Source organism: Heliconius melpomene, chromosome 1 (assembly GCF_056956725.1).
Source record: "Heliconius melpomene rosina isolate 202511_hmr_F chromosome 1, ASM5695672v1, whole genome shotgun sequence".
NCBI classification, from domain to species: domain Eukaryota; kingdom Metazoa; phylum Arthropoda; class Insecta; order Lepidoptera; family Nymphalidae; genus Heliconius; species Heliconius melpomene.
This window is the reverse complement of record NC_140389.1, coordinates 474,290-495,884: the sequence shown is the minus strand read 5'-3', so window position 1 is coordinate 495,884 and position 21,595 is coordinate 474,290. Positions and strand designations below refer to the sequence as shown.

Genomic DNA, 21,595 nt, shown 5'->3' with positions numbered 1-21,595 from the left:
AATATCAAAACGTCGCGGTAGCGGTCGCGTAGCAACGACGGTTGTTATTAACATGGCAGAATAAATTGCATGTCAAATTAGAATGTACTTTAAAATATATTAGTATATATGTGTAATGTAATGTTATATAGCCTATAGCACTTCTGAAGAATGCAGCTTTCATACAAAACAAAAACAATGAAAATCGGACCAGTAGATCCAGAGATCTTAGCGTTCAAACAAACAAACAAACAAACAAACAAACTCTTCCGCTTTATTATATTAGTATAGATAGATAGTATAGATTATAAACAATAAATTTCATATAATAAATATGTCAAATTATACCAAATAACTTCCGTCAAGGAGGACGGGTTGCTGACGTATTCACTTTTCAGTAGAATCTTGGAGCCTTCTATGACTGTTATGTTGGGTGGACCCAGGTGAACTATCGGCGGATCTGCAATGTAGGTAATTAGTTAATATGTTAGGTGACAGCACCTGCTTGAACTATTATAGGTTATTTTTATTAAATACTTTTTTAGCTTACAGCGGTGGAAATCGAATCGATCGATTGTACTATAACGTTTGGAGTCAAATATTTCTCCACTGTGTCACGACATATTTAAATTGCTTGATTACCTATCTTTTCTTAGCTTTACGCTTTAAGCCGCATTTAGAGACTTCTCCGTTTTATGCCTGATTTCGAAACATTGCGTGTTGAGCGGCGGAACTTAACGTCGCACTTTGTCCTATCGAATAGGAAAGCTTTTCAATAAAAATAAATAGAAACAGAATAGAAGACTTACACCAAACCTCCAATTCCTTTGTGGCGTGTATGGGATGTTCGTTCGTGGTGACCATCACCTCGTTGACCGCTTGACAGATGAACTTCCTTCCGTTTTCGTATCGAGTCGCTTCGAATGTCAGGTTCGATTTGGTTTCGAACGTCGTGTCGATCTGAAAATACAAGAAAAAAATAATAATAAATATTATTTTTATGTATAGTGTTACACATAGATAACATCATGCAAGATAGGCAACAGGAACCTAGTGTTAAGACACTACGTTCCGAACGCCGTACAATTTTCGAGATGTTCCGCGGTGAAGGTTGACCTTCCGTCTTGTTATTAGAACGAGAAAAAGTAAAGAGTTCACTCTTTGAATGGTAATCGAACCTATAGCCATCGTAACAATCCATCACTGCCTCAACACAACGGCCGAAACTAAATAAACTAAAATCTAAGCTTTAAAATGCTCTCAAAACGTCGCTACCACGCAAAACTTCGGTAAGACGCGATGACAGTTAGAAATTGTTAAGAACCAAAATTTCCGAACAGAAGGGCGAACAATTAAAATTTTACCAGCAATCCGCTTTCAACTGTTAAAATGGCATTTAATGTTTTTGATTTATTTTGATGTGTGTCACAAACATTTCTAAAATTATTGCTAAAATCTATTAAATTATTGTAAAGAAGACAGTTATAAGTGTGGTATATCAAAATTATTTACGCAAGGGAAATAGCTCACAGCCTTTCTCAATGGATGGACTGGACAGCACAAAAATAATTTATGAATTCGGACCGGTTGTTCCTGAGATTAGCGCGTGTAAACAAACAAATTCTTCCATCCATCCATCCATCAGCATTTCAACGTCCACTGCTGGATATAGGCCTCCCCTAAATCTCGCCACGCCGTCCGGTCCTGCGCCCTTTGAATCCAGCGGATTCCCGCTGTCTTCAAATTCAACAAATTGTTCAGCTTTATAATATTAATATAGAGATAATCTTGACTTACCGCTTCGACGACCTTGTGCTGCTCCATCCACATGAAACAAATAAATGTTTTAATTAATTGATTATTTAATTATACCGAAAGAGACTGTCGCATCTGACCGTAAACGCGACGGTTGTGGGCTTGATTTCTACTTGGTTGAAAGAGTTAATTTCATTTCCTCGCTTTGGTAGCATGACGACGAGCGGCGCAGATTTTCGTCACTCAGTACATAGTGTCTCGAAAATATAGTGGAAAATGGGGAACGGAGTGTCTAACACTAGTTCTCCTCTGCCCACTCTGCTAAGTAAATGCAAGTATCGCGACGGCAACTCAAGATTTCTTATGTATTGTAATATTTCTTTCAGGACATACATATTTATTAAAATTAATTTTTAAAATATTTATTATTTTATGTTTTTTACAATTTGTGTTTGTCAGTTTACTTTTTTTACTAAGAGATGTTATGAAATAAAATAATAATTTAAAAATAAAAGTCAAATAATTTTATTCATAAAAAAGATGTAACTTCTTTATCTTGTGAACGTCATATAATTTTTGAAAGAAAATAAAATGAACATAAGAAACAGAAATGGATAAAGATTTTATTTTCAATTCAAGTAAAGTTTATAGCTGTTATATTGCATACTTATTACGTGAAATATGTGCCTCTTTAATATAATAAAATGTAGGATTTAGCGCTCATAACCTTCCTCCGTCTTATCATAGCCATGACTTAATCATGTTTAATTTAAAAATAAAGTTGGGACACACTTGGTTAAATATATTTTGATAACGACAAACAACGACGACGACGAATAACGACAAACTCCACATGACTCATTGTCACTTTCCGCCTGAGCCGAGCGTGCGAGCGAGTTGGCGGAATAAACGAAGGAGAGGCACGATCGGTCTAAGGGCTTGTGACGTATACAAGTTGTAAATAAATTATTAATAGCACATTGCTACCTATAATTAATCTGTATAATTTAAGTAAAAAATATTTGCATTAACGAGTGCAAACAAATATTTAATCGAAATAATTTTAAATGTTTAATAACTGCTTTGTATTATATAAAAAATACAATTCAGAGATAATAATAATAATACTAGAATAATAATGCAAATCAATTTATAAAAGTATGCAGTTTTTAATCAATGTTTTCATATGACGTTACGTAAAACTATCATCAGTTATTTAATTTGTTTGATTAATCAAAAGGTGTATTTTACGAGACTTCAGCCCGATTTTTCTCACTTAAATTGCAAATACCATGGCTCCGACCTAATTCATATTTTTTTTATTTATTAATACTGTTTAAAATATTATTGATGATTTGGTGGAGCTGTAGGATTTTGTTAAAAATGGGTTATTGTTTGAATCCCACTTGTGTGATGTGTTGTTCTTATTTTTTCTCATTCTAGTAACATGACAAAGTGCTCCACTCTTGATTATTAAGTTCCGATAAACACGCAGTGTCTCGATAGTTGAGCAGAAAGTGAAGAAGGACTGTCTTTAATAATTTTTTTTTGACCAAAAGCAAAATTTCATTTATTTACCAAAAGTCTTTTGTAAAAATTATACATATTTGAAATTTGCCTTTTGCCTTTCATCATGGGGTATTCTTCCCCTACCCTACTACTCCTTCAAGCGAATACAACGTGAAGCTAAAAAATATAAATAATAGAAAAAACTAAATAATATCATTTTCACCCAGTGTACCACAAGCGTAACATCGTTTATGATATCTTCGTAAATTTCCGCATTTCAAAGGTTTTTGATGGTTATGACTTAATTAAACACGTAAAGCTTATATAGAGACACTCCTAAACTTGCTGAAATAGAAAACTTGGAGTCTTGTTTATGTTTTCTGTTTTATTATCAAATTTCAAACGTAGATAGAAACAGAAGGTCTTGTCGTAAGTTACTGTATTCTACGCTTCTCTCTTCAAAGATTATAATATTCGAAGATAAATCAAATTGATCAGCTTTCTACTGTATGCCGTACACAGCAGGGTAGCCAGAGCTTTGAGGCTTTCCGTGTTGAGTGGTCGAACCGAACATCGCGGTTTGTCTCAATACGACACCAGAGTGAAAAAATGAAGATATAAATTTAAATCAGCTTCACGCTGTTCTATCCCGCATACACTATGATAGGCAAGGGAACCACTAAGTTAGACACTCCGTTCCCCATTTTGCCCCGAAGTTTTCGAGGCATTGCGTGTTAAGTGGCAGAACTCAATGTCGGGCTTTTTGTGTTGGTGCCAGAGCGAAGAAATTAAATTAAAATATTAAGAAATAATAATTTATTCACTTGAGTAGGAATCGAACCCATAACCGTCGCGTTATAGTCACACATTTGTGCCCCTGCGCCACGACTGACCTGGACATTCTAAGATATGGACAGAAAAAACAATAATAAATAATATGTTCATATTATTTTCAGTTTCACGGTGCGTCCCGCATATAGTAGGGCTGGCAGGATGAAATTGGTGTCTATTTGTCAGTTTTTTTCCGCCTATTACAATGGGTGACTATAAGAGAAGAGTACGGTTGACGTTGGAGAATACACTATCGATCATACTGGAAGAAGGTTGACGTAACAAGAAAGAGGGCCTCCCGGAGTGCATCTATGAAGAGGTTGATGACAGTGGACGACGCAAAAGAAGTATGCCACAAATTGGCAAAAAGTGGAAAATACAGTGTCTTGACACTGCAGTGTCTTCTCTGCGCTAACCAAGATAATGCATGAACTATTTCATTCAGAAAAATGTGTGAAATTAAAAAAAGTGTATCGTGTAAAGCGATTTACTCCAGTTCTTTTATATATTTTCCAACCTTTTAAGGAATTAATTGGTTGGAATTTCACTTTGTTCAAGTTCTTGTTGTTTTTTGTTCCGTAATAGTGTTTGTCATTAATCGTTGTCGATGTTTTATGTATTTTTTTAAATACATTTTCATAGTTGAATATAATATTTCATGGAAATCTTCTTATTGTTTGGAAAGTGTTCTTTCAAGTTTACGTTTAGGGATATTTTTAAATAAATTATTAAGTTACCTAGCATATTTTAGTATCTATGTACAAGTGGGCTTCAAAATTCTAGAGTGACCGTCTTCATGTTATATGTAGATTAAAAAAAGGAAGCTTATATTATGCATAAATAATGTTATTTACTAGTAGACTGGGCATAGAGCTTGGTTACTTCACTAAATATTTAGACAGAGGTAACCTGGAAACCTGGTTTTTTTTTTTTTTTATGGTAAAAGGACAAGGCAAACGAGCGTTAGGGTCACCTGATGGTGATCACCGCCGCCCACGACCCCGTGCAGCACCAGAGGAGCTACAGGTGCGTTGCCGGCCTTTGAGGTGGAGATAGACGCGCTTTTAAAAGGTACCCATATCGTACCAACCTGGAAATACTGCCGCGGGTGGACCGTTCCACAGTTCGGTGGCGCGTGGAAGGAAATCTCTACGAAACCGCACAGTAGTGGAGTGCCACGTATCCAGATGGTGTGGATGATATGGTGTCCAGGTTTCCCGGTTTAAACGATTAACGTGATATTATTATATCATGTTAATATGTTATATTATATTTAGTCCTACTAAGACTCAGACTACATGAGACAAAAATATTTTTTCAATGCAATGCAGTATTTACTGAGATTAGTACAACTCTCCAGCTTTAGAATATTAAGTATAGATTTAAGGGTGAAATAAGATGATGACAAAGAAATAAGGTAAGAACGGAGATTCTTAACACTACGCCGTCTCTATCTACTCTACTATATGAAAAAAAATAATATGAAAAAAATATATAATATAACTATCGACTTTAACCAATCACTAAGGTGTAATCCGATTACGATAGTAGGCTGCATTTAAAGGTATTTTGAAGGCGCTACCTTTGTGTTGTTAGCGTTTTGTGTTTGTTGCTGTTTTACTTGAATTACTATGCATTTATTCTTAAAATCTGAACTATTGTTTAATTTATTAAATATATCAATATACAAAACCTTGCACCGTCGTGGCGCAGGTATCACAAGCGTGCGACTGTAATTGTAACGGTTGTGGATTCGATTCCGATTTGGGGAGTGAACATTTTAATATTTTAATCTTTGTTCTGGTAACGAGACAAAGCGCTTCGTTGAGTTCCGCCACTCAACACGCAATGCCTGGAGAACTTGGTGAAAATTGGAGCACGGAAGTGCATCGTAATGCTTTAACACTAGGTTCTCAGGTACCTGCTATGTGGGGGATGGTAAAAAAAGAGAGAACTGGGTGTAAAGATATTCTCTTCATCACTTTACACGCAATTCTAGAGGCATCTTGTGCAAGATATCGTTACTTAAATCCGCGCTATATAACCACACTGAAGGAATGAAAATATTTGCTGTTTAGTTAGTTATCTTGGATATTTTTTTTTTATATGAAGAACCTAAAATAAAACTTAAGCCACATTATATAACAACAGATTACAAATGACGATGACCTAAATATATTTTTTAGAGCGTGCAGAGTAGCAGACTTGTGATCCTAATACAGTTAAGAAATGAAAAAAAACCCCTCTTAATGTTAATCGAGCCCACATTCGCCGCGTTCACTATAAGACGTCGTGTCGCTGGGCTACAATGTCTCCAGTATTAATTAAAGTGAATTAACGATTAATCACTTTTTTATAGAGGACATTAAAATTATTGAAGCGTTCGATTTCTTTGATGTCGAAGATGAAACATTTTTTTTGCTATTTTTATAAATTAACTAATAAGGTCTTTTTATGAGTATTTATAAAATCATCCATTTTTTAATTATATTAAAGACATTATAATAGGTTAACCTAATTAATATAAAATAAATTATATTTTATTAGTTTTGTTCCTTAAGTTTTTGTTCCTTAAGTTAAACTAAACTCTGGTGCCCATTTTCCGCTGACTTTCGAAACATTGCAGAGATATTCGTGATTTGTCTATGGAACCTAGGAACTGAAACCAAAATATGTATAATTATTCCCTCGGTTGCGAACCGGACCCACGACCAAGTCGCTCATAGACGGACGCTGTCTCACTGCACGACGACATATATTTCTAAAATGTATAATTGAATCTAAATCTTTCTTATAATGATGAACTTTTCAAGAAAATAAAACGATACATAAAAAAAGGTTAGCGTTACGCTTCGCTTGGAGCGTCAAAGGCATTTTTATAACAAAACATCAGATTTCCTCCAGAACAAGTCCCTACTAAGTTTGTAACGATAATTAGTAAGTTATAATTACTCTTAAAGTTTAAGTGTTTCCAACAAGTTTGTGACTTAGATCGCCGGAAGGTAATCAAAAGGAAAAAAGTTAGACAAATCACTTTTTTTCTGGTTTTTTGTTTATATTAAAAACATAGCTTGAGGCCACTCATGGCACAGGAGCACAAACGTGCAACTAAACTTAACTCACGCTACAGATTGTGCGCTCGATTTCCACTCGAGGAAACAAAATGCCTCTAGAATTCGGCTGAAAGTTGGGAACGGATGTGTCTTAAAGGGAACCAAGTGTTGTAATAGGGTAAACTAGGGTTTTTGCCTGCTGCCTGGCTCTTGTATAATAGAGAAAGAAGGGAGAACTCAACACACTCCGTTATCCCCTTTTCGTATAAATTCGAGACATTGTATATAGTGGTCCTCAATGCTGCGTCCTGTTTTATCAGAACTGAACACAAAAACAATTCAATTTCTTGCGCCGACTTGAACAAACAATCGAAATTATAGTCAGATGATGTACCACTGCCCCACGTTGACATTAATATATAGCAAAGATAAGAAATATTTGCGCGAAATCCAACTCGCTCTTGCTCCTTTTCTATCCAAATAAAGAAAATACTTTTTTCTTCTCATATTATAAAAGATATTGTCTAAATATTTGATTATTATACAAATTTCCTTTCTATACTAATTACTAAGAAAAAGAAAATGAAAGATTATTTTGGAAATTTAGACTTTGTATAATAGATTGTTCCCAAACAGTTATTGTGGATAAATTTTATTGTGTAGTACGCTCAACGAGTCGTGGCCACTCTAAAGTTAGACATTCGGAGCTTTTGCGCATTGTTCATTATAAAAAAACAATTAAAAGTAAGAAAAATCCTTAAATTAAATCTGCGCAGCCATAACATTTAACTTCAGTGTAGCACTAGTCACGACTCGTCAACCGTACTGTACTTTGTATATTTTCATTTTCATAGCGAGATTATTTTTTAACCGGGATGATTAATGATGGTTAGAGCGGTCTAGACTTAGGTCTTTTTCAGATGTTTTTTACGGGATCCTTAAAATATAAATAAGACCGTCACAGCACAAAGAAATGGCGCCTAGTTGTAAATATGATTGTTGTCGGTTCGATTCCCAATCGAGAAATTTTAATTACTTTTTGTTAGACAAAAACCAATATATCGATATTAAGTACTATTGTAGCAAAAACTTGATGCCATCATATCATTGTGTGCGAACAAATGCTTGCCTATCTATAACAAAAAAAATGTGATATACCTGAGTAAATGCATGCACTGATAGTAGATTCAATTCCTACCGAGTGGAATGGTTGTTACTAAGACACACGCAGGCTTTATGCAGGAAGATTTACAACAGAAGCATGTATCACTAAGTCCTTCAAAAACCTACCTGTTGTCGTTAACATCTTAAATAATTTTCTTTTACAGCTTCACGCTTTATCCACCCAAATACGAGATATTACATTTATAGTGGCGGAACTAAACGCCGTGTTTGAAGTCAGTCAAAAATGACACGAGTAACAGACGCACATACCCATATCTCAACTTTAGCTTAAATTACCGCACATCGATCTCGTCTCGTTCGTAGTGGTGACAGAATGAAAAATTAACGCGACCCAATTCCTAACCATTGACGATGTAGAGAATATCGATGTGCCTTCATGTTATAATTATATTATGCATAAGCTTTTATGGGAAGTACTTTAATTTTTTTTTCCATCTTCACGCTGTATCCCGCACACAGCAGGGTAGGCAGATGGAACCTCGTGTTAAGACACTCCAAATTAAAAAAAAAACCACTTCACTTTCTGCCGGATTCTGGAGGCACTGCATGTTGAGTGGGAGAACTCAACGCCGCGCTTTGTCTTGACGCCAGAGCGAATTGAATTAAAGCTATATTTATATATAGGTATACAAACATCTGAACATCTGAGTGACAGACAATGGACTGAGAAAATGTACATTTGACAGTGTGTTAAGAGAGTAGACAGTGTGTAGTTAATAACTGCACTGGAAGGATTTCCCGAAATTCTCACGGGAACGGAAAAAACTGAATTTTCTATTTTTCATCTGAAATTCCAGTTGCAAGGACTAGTTAAGTAATATATTTTTTGTCAGCTAGTTTTAGTTTTTCAAAAGCTTTATTATTAAATATTTTTCCAACATATTTTTCAACATAATTATATATCAATACCAATGATAACGGTTATCTTTTATCTTATCTTGTCAAGTGAGCCTCATCCAGTGTACCGTGAGACGGGGTGTGTGCAAAATTCAATTTCCTTAGGGCGTGTTTAATTAAAGACACCGACGCGTTAGATTAATGTGCTATATTAAAGTGTATGCTATAGTCAAGTTTAAGGAAAACGTAACGGTTGTGGGTTCGAATACGGTGTGTGTTACTAGGTACATGGTTTGAAGTTCAACTAGATAATATCTCCAAGCGTTCGCGAGATAAAGGCTCTAGAGAGACAGATAGATAGACATACGGACAATAAAGTGATCTTATAAGGGTTCTTTTTTCCTTAAAAGGTAAGGGACCCTAAAAATAAATAATAATAATAATGATATAATTCTCTCGAGAAAGAATCGAACTCAAATTCATCGTGTTTATAACCAAATGGCCTCAGGAATATATGTATATAAATAGAAAATGTGAGTGGTCGTTTATTTGATATCTTCAAATCAAGTTTGAGTCTCTATAATAAAGAGTGGGGTAAAGATGTACAAAAAGTGCGATGAGGCAATTTTCCTGAACGGAGCACAAAAAGTATTCTATGTATTTAAGTAATAAGAAGAAGCGTTAATATTTTAAATTAATTATACTTAGTGTTAAGACACTCCGTTTCCCACTTACCGCCGAAATCTGGAGGCAATGCGTGTTGTGTGGCGGTACTCAACTCCGCGCTTGTCTTAATATTTAATTTTCTTAAAATACGTATATATGAATTAAAATAATTTATGTCATTTTGGGGTCCTCGTGGCGCAACGACCCAGAGTTACTGGAATTTGAATAAGGTATTTTAATTTTCTTATTCTGCTAAGTTGACAAATTAAGGAGTTAAATTTCACCACTCAACATGGAAACTGGCCATGTGTTCGCCAGTGTGCCTAAACATTAAGTTACCTCAAACCGCTAAGTTTCAAAAAGTATGATTCTGATTCTTGTTTGTTTTCATAAATATCTGAGCGAAATAAATGGAAATATAATGGAAATCAAATTCACAACCGTCACCTTTGTTGTCATATTTACAGTCAGATGCTATCCCACTGTGCCACCACAGTTCCATCTATATAAATATATATATATATATATATATTTATATATATAATATATATACATATATATGTCGGCTGGTGTTAATTTATTTCAATATTGAGAATAAATTCATAATTAGTTAATTAATTACAAAAGATGTTTTAAGGAGTAAAATTAGAAATAACATTTAAGAGTTAATAAAATGCTGTAATTATTGAATTGATGGTTCTGTATTTGTCAGCTTCCGGTGGCGCCACTTTGGGCGCGTCACCGTTGTCAATGTCATTGTTAATTTATAAAAGGCCGCGCGGGCGTTGTACCGCACGGCTCGGAGCACTACTCGTGCTCCACCGCTGGTTAACCTCGACTTTTTTAATTATGAATGTTGTTAAGACCTATTTGTAATTATACTGGACTGGAGCAGTGAAAGGCGAGTGTTGATATATCGGAAAGGGATCCCTTAAGCCTACTCCTGGGGTCACAAGTCCCAGGCACTGCTCCAAGCCATCATTTAAAGAATAAGATAATGCTGTTATTATTTTCCTTGTAATTTACTATGTTTCCAGTTATTGTTTGGTTTATTTATTTGTTTTAGATTTACTTATTTATTTAATTAAGTATTTCGAGTAGAACCAAAGGCCAGGACATGGTCGGGGGTTCTACTCGTTTATTTTTAATGTTTATTACACCTTTTATTTCCGACATATATATATATATATATATGTCGGAACATATATATATATATATATATATATATATATATATATATATATATGACAGTAAATTTAACGGTAAATATATTTTAGCACGAGCTCTTATAACTTAATCCACTCCTTAATGTTTCACAATTTGAAGTAAATGAAAGAATGAAAAATGAGCCGCAGTTACTTAGATATGTTCTATTAAAATAATTGCACAGATGGTTTACGAAGGGAAATTTCTTCTTTAGTGTTTACCAGAATTTTTTATAGCGTGTAACTAAGAGAGGATTTCCCTAAACTCCTACAGGAACGGGCAGAACAGATTTCACGTTTTGTAATTCGAGTAAACGCTACAATAAGGTTTTTTTTTATCAGACACTGAGTGTTGTGTGGCGGAACAAAACGCCGGGCTTTCACTTTGGTGCCAGAGCGAAGAAATAAAAATACTACAAAAACGTAATTAACACGGACATTAAAATATTATAATATAAGAAAATTTATATAAGCTAGCGTGTTATTGTGAAAGCGACAACAACATACTTTCAACGCGCAATATCCTGAATTTGGCCGGAGAACGTAGAACGGAGAGTTTTGACACTAGGTTCTCTCTGTGTTTCTTGCTATAAAGGATATAAAGAGCAAAGTGCTACTTGTCTTTGATATAAATGTTTGTAAACTTTATTTATAAAAAGAAAGAAAATGGCAGAAGATCAGACAAATGAAAGTGAACCATAACATTTGAACCAACAACCATCGTAAAGCATACAAAATTTGTACAATTTCGAACCAGTCAAAAGGCCCTAACTAAATATTTTTAAAAGTATTTTCATGTAAACTCGACTGAGAAAGATCTGGAATGCTGGGATGATTGTAATTAAATTGTTCTTACTTTGATTGTGTGCCGAGTTAATATTAGACGTTCAGACACTAGTGTCAATTTTTTATTACACTTTGGAACAATGTTAATATTATCTTTTAATATACTTTATAAGGTCTTAGAGATTTTATATTATATCATTTTTGTCTTGAAATTAGGACATTTTTTACCATGTAAATTCTTAGTAACTTTAATAATTTTATTATACATTTAGCAGGGTAGGCAATGGCAACAAAAAATGGGTAAAGACACTGTTGCCCACGCACCGCCCAATTAACGAGATAGCGCGTGTTGAGTTGCGGCTTGTTAGACTGTCGTATCACAGTGGGAAAATGTAAGGCAATGGGTCCAAACCGTATTTGTGGGAATGGATATTTATATTGTTTTCATTTCCACACTCTGGTAGACGAAGCGCTATGTTAAGCTCCGTTATTCAACACACAATATCTTGAAAGTTATGTCCAATGTGGAGAACTTAAGAGTTTTAACACTAGATTTTCACTGTTTCTTCTGCGGGGAATTTAATATAATTGATTTCCCCAGATGGGAATCGCAGCCGTTGCGTTTAAAGTCAGGCACTGATTTTAAATACTAAAAAAAAAAAGAATAATGTTGAAAATAAAATAGTATTTCCGGTGAATATATAGAATAAAATGCGAAATTCATTGAAGCGAACTAAGAAACTAAGTGTGACGTTTCATTTGTGCACATTATTGAATCGGAGTTATTGGACTATTGGCTATCCGTGCCGAGTGTAATGGAGACCTCTATACGGGGATGTTTATTATTTTTAGAATTAAACTCTGTATCCTCTACATAGTGAGGTAGGCAGAGGGATTCCCATTCTCCCTTTTTCGAACGGTATTGAGAAATATTGTGTGTTGAGCGGCGGAACTCACCCACGTACTTTCTTTTGAATTTTGTCAGAGCTTTCAGAGCTTTTAAACTCTCTCTCTCTTGATATTTTAATATTTTATAAATTGTTTTATATTTTATAAATTCCAATTAATAAGTTTAATTACAATAACGACTCTTTCGCTTTTTAGTTCTGTAGTGAGCGGCAGGTGGGTGGACTGTGGACCGCGTAAATTTCATTAAAGCCCAGCTTTTGAAATTATATTGAGATACGAGTATAGTTGGGAAAGTTTTTAAAATTAAAAATATTTTCTTTTCCCTTGACAAAAGATTTAATTAATCTGGTTTAAATCTAGTTACTATGATTTATTTATTTTGTGTTAATTTGGCGAAAATTTCGAAACGAAGTTATATACGAATACTAGTACCTACATCGGAAGCTGAAGAATGGAGTGACTTAACTCTAGGTTCTCTCTCTCTGCTGTATGCGGAGGCAGCATTACGCGTACGATGAATTGAGATCAAATAAATAAACAAAAATGTATAAAATAAGGAGAAACCAGAAATTGGTAGATATATTTGTGAATCTCAAATTTTAGAGTAATGCGAAGAAAGGAAAGCTTGGACAATTATCTCTAAGATTCACTAAAAGAGCAATTTCAAGCAATAAAGTATAACTAAATATATTTAACTTAAGAAAAGAAATCTCACTTAACGAATAACATAGTTAAAACAATTTAAATTAGAAAAGGCTACGTACTAGAGTGTGCTCTTAATTAATTAATTGATCTAAATTAGATTACACGGTTCCGTAGCTCTTCCGTAGAATATCCGACAAAGGGGACGGGACCCTAAATTAATTATTTCAAATGCGTTTCTCTTACTTTTACTAAAGTTTTAACATTTAAAGCTGTAAGGTTACAGGACACACTGGCGTTTATTCGTACGATTCCGTGCCACCTTGAAAATCGTCCATAGTTTCAAAAAGTGCAAGTTTGAATCCTGCTACGTTCAAAATGTGTATACTTGTTCTAAAAATAGTTTTTTTTTATCCTTACTGTAGAATACACCATAAAAACCGTTAAAGATTTTTATTTCTAAGTCAAAGTTAAAATTTCGACGTGACGCGATTTTAACTATAGCTTAATTGTTTAGGTTCTAATTCAACTATGTTCAGATTTTTATTGTATTAAGATAAGCTTATCATCGGTTCATAAACATTGTGTGTTGGACAGAGGCGATGACTGAACTAGTAGTAGTAGTTTATGTGAGACATGACGCAAGTATTATTTTATTTGAGGATAAAAAATTGGAACGAAAACGTTCCAATTTTAAAAAACATATATTTATAAAAAGTTCTTTTGGTTTTACTTTGTATATTTGTAGGGTACGGAGAAGGGACCAGGCCGCACTTTGCTTCGTTACCAGAGCTAGGAAACGAAAATATTAAATATTTCAATCCCTCGAGTAGGAACCAAACCAACAATTGTCACGTTTGCAGTCGTGCGACGGCCAAGATGGCCAAGCTGGCCAAGACGGCCTCAAAAAAAATTTACCAAGTAAAATAGAAAATTAAAGATAAAAAACGCGCGTTTAAAACGCTATCTTGTATTTTAATACGATACCTGTGTCAAAATGGTCGTCGATCTGCTCAAGAGTTCTGTCTTTATTAATTAGTCAGTCATTAAACTTTTGAATTGTTACGTTAAGAAAATTTGGTTGATTTTATATAGAAAATGTTCTCTTAATTATATAAGTAATTCGTCCCAGTTTTATTTGTTGGAAAGTATTTTTTTTTCTTACATCTGCGGCAGTTATGGAACAGAGAAAATTTAATGTTAAGACACTCCCCTATCTATTTCTAAATAGAATTTTAGGTGACAGAATTCCGCGACACATTAGAGAAAATATACTACATTCATTTCATTACTCCTTTCGTGATTTCTTTTTAAAAAATACTTCTATTGTGATTGTTCTATAAAAATACTGTAAGGTACGTAAATATTGTAACTGAAACAACTCATGTAAAGTATGCTTTTGAACATTTTCACTAACAAGAAAATTTTAGGTATTGGCAGATAACTGGCAAAATTCAACTGAGCGGAAGTAAAATCACTCGTATGCGCCAATTAGACTATATTTCCCTATTCGTTACTTCACTATATTTTAGACGACAGAATGTTATTTTTATTGAAGTTTCACAATTTTCGTAGTAAAATATTAATGGGTCATAATCAGAAAAAGTGTACATTTTGTGTCTTTTCTTGTCCCGCTACTTTGAATGCGTTTTAAAAATACAATTTTAAAGATATTTGAAATATTTTGCCATTTAAGATAAATTTACTTATTAACTTAAAGATTTTTGTAATATTTTAAATGTATTATGGCAAATAATAGTATTTTTTGTTGGTTGCAAAAAACCTTTCAAAATGCTTCCATACAATTTTACGTGTCCCATTCACCACTTTATTTTTTAAGAATTGATTTGTTACGAATGTTTATGGTTTTATTTGATTTCAGATATGTTTATATTACTTTACTTTATGTATAATATTAAATAGAAGTACTTTTATTGATACATTATTTAATAAATAAAATATATTAGTTAAGTAAATTTGTCCCAAAATATTGTCTTTTCGTTACTCAGGGCTAGTAACGTACAATTAAATTATGAACGCAATTATTTTGAATGGTGTTTAATATTATTCTTTATTGTGGCACCATAATTGTAAAAGTCAATGCTATCGTAGCTACAACCAGTAGTGTTCTCGCAGCAGTAGAGGGGTTCAAATGTTTTAAAGGGAATGCGTGAAATTACATCTCAGGGTTATAAACGGCTATTATTTTGGTAAGTATTCTATAATTTCGTTTTCTTGTTTATGTTATTTGCTTCTTTTTACAAAATCTCAAAAAAGAACTTCAGTGCTTGCAAATGCAACACGTGGCTTATGAGCAAATATTTAAAAAGCTTAGAATTTCTCAGACTTTATTCTCAATTTAGTTATATTTCGTTACGTAACGAAACTGAGAAAATATGAAGCCTAGTTCACAATTACGTTACTAATGTTTTCTTATATATGTTTATAATAAAGTTGTAACGAACCGGTGCTTGTATATGGAAGATATGTATATAAGAAATAAAAATTGCTGGCATATGAAAAAAAATATTAGTAACTTTTCATAACGTAAAGTAACCAAAAATAAAGATTTTTAAGTTTTTTGCTTGTTTGCGTGTTTGTCTATGTGTTTGTGCACACTAATCTCAGAAACAGCTTAACCGATTTAGTTAAAAACATTTTTTTATTCTTCCTGAAATTAGTTGTGATTTCATGATTACTATTTTTATTTTCAGTAAGCGTCATGGCTCCTATGTCAAATGCTGAAAAACATAAAAGATATAGAGAACGTCTTAAAAAGACCAATCCTATTAAATATGGAGATATGCGGAATAAACCCTTACGAAGAATTAAACTTAATTCCAGTGATAACGACTCAAATTTTGATATATTTTAAAGTGGATTTAATTTTATCATTAACTTTGTGATATCTAACTAGAAATATAAGTTTGTTACGTTACGAACTAGCATTATTATATTGTTAATATTGTCAGTTCGTTATGTTTTCTTCTTACATTTGTAATCTGTTAATACAACGATTGAATCTTTAAAATTTTAATCTGTGTCTCATTAAGTAAAAAAAAACAATAGTTTTATTCATATAATATCGTTATTTTGTTGTGTATAATGCCTTATATCATCAGTTTCGTAACAAACATTATCAGTGTTGTTACTTATCAGTTACGTTACGAATTCGAAAATGTCCACTTTTCTGATTATGACCCTAATATGAAACAGAAGAACAATGTTTTTGGAAATTTTACATGCTTTTTTATTATTTTAAGTTATTTTTTTTATTATTTGTCATGACTTGGGGAATATGATAATCGTGGGATCAGTATATAACAATATTTACATTGGCCAATCTAGTGTTACCGTAGCTGCAAATACTTAGTATGATGTCTCAAATAGCACAATAAGCAGGTAAGATATTATAATGTTTTTTTTACAAAGATGTCGCATTTTAACTAGCAAGTGTGCTCGGAGATATAAATTATTTGAGCCTAAGTTCAAGTGGTTTACTAGTAACCTCCAAAGTGTCCCATTATATATAAACAACGTTAATTAGGAAAGCTTATTATACTGTCCAAGAATTTGATTTGATTTTAATCACAGGACAAGCCCCTCTTTCCTGCAATTGAGTGGAATCGATTATTTTGTGTTACAACTTAGATCTCAATCTATATCTTTGTTGTAGGCTTATAATATTAAAAACTATATTTTGGCTAACTAGAAACTTCTGTTAATTAAGATTAATGAGGTTTTTAACAAATAAAAAACATAAAAATGTCCAAAAAGACAACTCAAAAAGAGTACTTACGTAAATGTTCTGATCGTCAGAAGTAATCTTCTGAGTGCCATTGAACCATTCGATGGTGGCTGCGGGTCTTGCGCCTGATACTTCGCACATGAGGGTGAGGAGTGTGCCTTGAGTCGCGTGGTCTCCCACACCCGATATTAGTATTCTGTTTGGTGGAACTGAAATGTGGAAAAAATCAAAGTTAAAGTATTTTATTCAAAATAAGGAGTTACAAGAGGGAGTCATGGCAGGGGCACAGCGCCTAACTGTAAGCGCGACGGTTTTGGATTCTATATTTAATATTTTCATTTACACGCTCTGGAAACAAATCAAAGCGTGGTGTTGAGTTCCGCTACTCAACACGCAATCTAAGGTTACGTCCTCTCTGCCTGCTATCTCTATCCTGCTCTAAGCGGGATACGGGCGTAGGTTTAAACAAAAGATTCATTTAAACGTTTAATTTTTTGAAAGTCAAATTATTTACTACAGGTTCATTAAGGATAATGTCGCAGGCCTGAGCACTTTTGTTTTTTAAGGCAATAATTAACAGATTTATATTCAGAGACATGATATCTTTAAAACAGATTAGGAACAACGAAGTAAATTGTGTTACTATACATAACAGTAATATGTACTAGATTTTATCAAATGCAAATAACTGCTAACAACACTAAATTACTGATTGATACATGATTTGATAAGACTTGTGTAGGTATGTCACATGACACACCATGAGCTCGAGGTCACTGACCGCAGGTGAAATAGGTTATATCACAATAAAACAATTATCTTTCCCTGATAAATGGGTAGTCCGTCCAGAAAAAAAATAGTATTAGTATATAATACTAATAGTCCCTAAGTTTTATATCATATGTTTAGTAAGTCGTAGTTCCTAAGATAAGTTTCATATTTTGCAAGCACGAAACTAATTTTAGGATCATAGTTACAATGTAAATATCACACTTGTGTAAGTGAGTGCAACAATGAGTTTAAGAGGGCGAAGTCGCGTGTCGGTCGCTAGTTCTCTGTAAATAACAAACAACGCTATATATCATCAAAATCACGACCCAATATAATTCCCCATAACGTTTTATTTATGAAAATAACTAGGTTATATATCTATTATGATCCCCTCCGCCTATTAATACGCAATGCTATCATACACTGTCGCAGATATTGCTACGGAACACGCCAAATAACTATTTTTTATTGTCAATATCCGTGTAAGTGGCACTAAAGTGGTATAACTGTCTAGTTTGTCAGTTATAAGGGTGTTCAGTTCAGATTTTATAAATCTGGATAATGACTTAGGTTTTACCAGTCCGTTATTTATGTACGAGTATGTAAATTTTGTTGCTAGTTGTTCGGCAATTCAATACATTAGAAAAGGAGACAGCTACGAAGTATAAGAATCTTTTGTAATAATCTAAATGTAATCTAATGTTTTGACGTACGAAATCCATAATATCTTTAGTTTTAGGGTACATTATTCAAAATGTGTACAATATTGAAATTATTGCAAAATCCAAGGCAATCAGGGGGTAATTGACACGCCTAGGCTATTATTTAAGTTAGGCCTCCTTCAAAGTGCCTGAGGGCTAATTCTTATTGACTGTGGTACAAAATGAAAACGAAAGTTTTCTACGTGAAAGCTTTATTATGAAAATAAAGCTCTGGTGAAACTTTAAAGATGTGATAGTTTGGACTTTGATTCCCTATTGGGACAATTTTGGACAAAGTTTTTAACAAAAAAGATATAGTATAGACGATTAAAAGATGAAAAAATTAGTTAAGTGTGAGTCGAACTCACCCACCGAGCTTCCCGTGCCAATTTAATTATTGTAGGTCAACGGGAACAATTTATAAAAATTGACAAACTTAAAGATTCTCATTCTATATGAGATGAACAGCAAATATAAGTTTGTAATTTTTTTCTCTATGAAATGCCTATAAATTTTCAATATTCGGAATTTTTCCTTTATTTGTATAGTAAGTTCTCATATATGCCAAATATCATAGCTGTAAGTCCACGGGACTCTATAAGTTTTCATTACGCGTTGGATTTCATACAGAATGCGGCAAAATCGACGAATAAATCAATTTTTTGGCTTCGTTGACTTAGAAGCTTGATTTTTACTGACCATAGACGTGATCCTATAATGGTTCCGTTTTTACCTTTTTCGGTAAGGAAAACTAAAGACCAAACTACTAAGAAACTTAAAAACAACTTGGGGCATTAATTTTTATTGTCTAATAAATACATTAAATAACTCATGGCTTAGTCCGAGCACACATCCATAGTATGTGATGATTGGCCCATTACTTACAGTAACGGTTTCGACCCTCCCCCATGTATCTGAACAGAGTCGCAGTGTGATACCTAATTGAATGTGAAAATGGTTGTTTATATCTTAATTCTACTTTTCTACTGTAGAATTGATGCAAAAGTGAAATGAAGAGGATTGATCTTTCGATTTTACTAAATATTATTTTTAGAGAATATTTATAAAATATAGTAAAAATAACAGTTGTAACTACGGTCGTGGTGCATTGCCAAATTTTATTTTATGTGACAAAATCCATATATTCCTCAAAGACAAATAAAACTTGCAACTATTGTGTAAATATATTCATTTTTAAGTGAACTTGATTAGATAGACTTTCCAAAATTTATTTAAATAGAAATTAAACCAGAAGCCACTACGTTTACCGGCAAACACGATCAGTGCACCTCTATACGCTGTATCATGTAGTAGTGGGTAGGCAAAAGGAACCTGAGAACCTAGTGTTAGGAAATTCTGTTTCCTAATGGGAACGGAGTATCTTAATAGACACTTTCGCTTCCCACTTTCCGCCGCCACTGTATATTGAGTAGCGGAACTCAACGCCCCGCTTTGTCTCGTTCCCATAGGGAGAAAATGAAAATATTAAATATTTCATTGCCCTGAATGGGAACCAAACCCAGCCCAAGTTTCGTTGTACGGGTCACTACGGCCTTAATAATATATTTCCAATATTAATACAGCCCTGGAGATGGTAATAGGGCGGTCATGTTATAAATTGGGTACAATATATCGATATTCCTCCAAATCGTTCAACTCAAGTATATAACTTGATGCAAACTTGACAATTTATTATTTGTACAAACTGTCCTGAATGTGGGAGGACGAACTTTCTGTAATATATTGTGTATTGGCTTTCAGTTTCGGCTTTATTTATGATGGAAGAATTTCGTGTTTTAATTTAATAATTAAAGGCATTGTATGGCATGTATAGCAGGGTAGATAGAGGCAATATTGACTTAAACACTAAGTGTTGAGGCTCGACACCACACCTTGTGCCACGACGCCCTTATTTTTAATATATATTATATTCCTGTAATTTAAGTCAACAACTGCATAGAGGCCAATCATAGCGCAGGGGCACGAGTGTGTGACTGGTTGTGGATTCGATCGCGGAGTTTTTCTGAAACTCAATGTCTACAGAATTCAACAGAAAATGAATTTCTACTCGATATTTCCAAGCGTTCCTGAGGTAAAGGCTCTTGACAGACAGACATACATACATACAGACGGACTTACGGACAGCAAAGTGAACTTATAAGGGTTCCTTTTTGCGTATGGTACCCTAAAAAAAAGGAAAATTTTAGTGGGATTACTGCCTGACGGTAACACAATAAATGTTAAAATTAAACTATTTCCATTTCTTTGCCTTGACAAGACTAAACGCGTTGAGTTTCGCAAATCAACATGGAATGTCTTGAGTTATGGCAGAAAATAGACAACGGAGTGTCTTAACACTGGGGACTCTTTGCCTAAATGTATATAAAATTGACCTGTCTTAAGTAGCGCTTACCTGAAAATATATATAATTTTTTATAATGCAAAATGAAACTCGTTATCACTGGCCTTAAATGAAGAGATATTACCCCTTTACAACACTAAGTTACTTAACTGTTAGTACAGTAAGTAATTTTCTACGCCCACTATATAAATTGCAAGACTATATTGCTAATAAGTGGCAAGATAGTTCTAATAGTGATGTGAATTAGAGTAAAATAATCGATATACTGATGAAAAATAACACAAGTGATGAAAAATAAGACAATTTGATTTCATTTAGTTATTGAGGTTATTTATTTATATTTTATATTTTTCCTTTATAAAACTTAGACCCACTAACAAAAAACATATTTATATGCAGTATTTAAAATAAAATATTTCTATTTCTATTGTGCACGAATAGTTTTCTTGGTAATGTAGAATGGAATGTTAAATGACTGATATAAATTTAACAATAATTTATAATCACACTATTAAACAAGAAATAATAGTAAAAATAAAAAGTGTTGACAGGTCACGAACGTATATTTTAGCGGAAAATTGCCTTATTCTATGTATATGAAATTCAGTTGTATGTAAAAAAAGAAGAAATAATATAAATTATTATAGCATACATAT

The 21,595-nt window shown here is 33.4% G+C and overlaps 1 protein-coding gene across 9 annotated transcripts in view; it reads right to left on the bottom strand.

The window, feature by feature from the left end:
• The window catches only part of nrm (neuromusculin), a 324,468-nt gene that overhangs the window by 19,753 nt on the left and 283,120 nt on the right, over positions 1-21,595 (bottom strand). For all 9 annotated transcript variants that reach the window (XM_085190212.1, XM_085190294.1, XM_085189785.1 and 6 more), the window contains exons 7-10: positions 17,157-17,314; positions 1,777-1,794; positions 789-939; positions 328-439 (exon numbers count right to left, since the gene is read on the bottom strand). In XM_085190212.1, the coding sequence (XP_085046338.1) occupies positions 328-439; positions 789-939; positions 1,777-1,794; positions 17,157-17,314 (439 nt within the window). The remainder of the gene's footprint in view (positions 1-327; positions 440-788; positions 940-1,776; positions 1,795-17,156; positions 17,315-21,595) is intronic.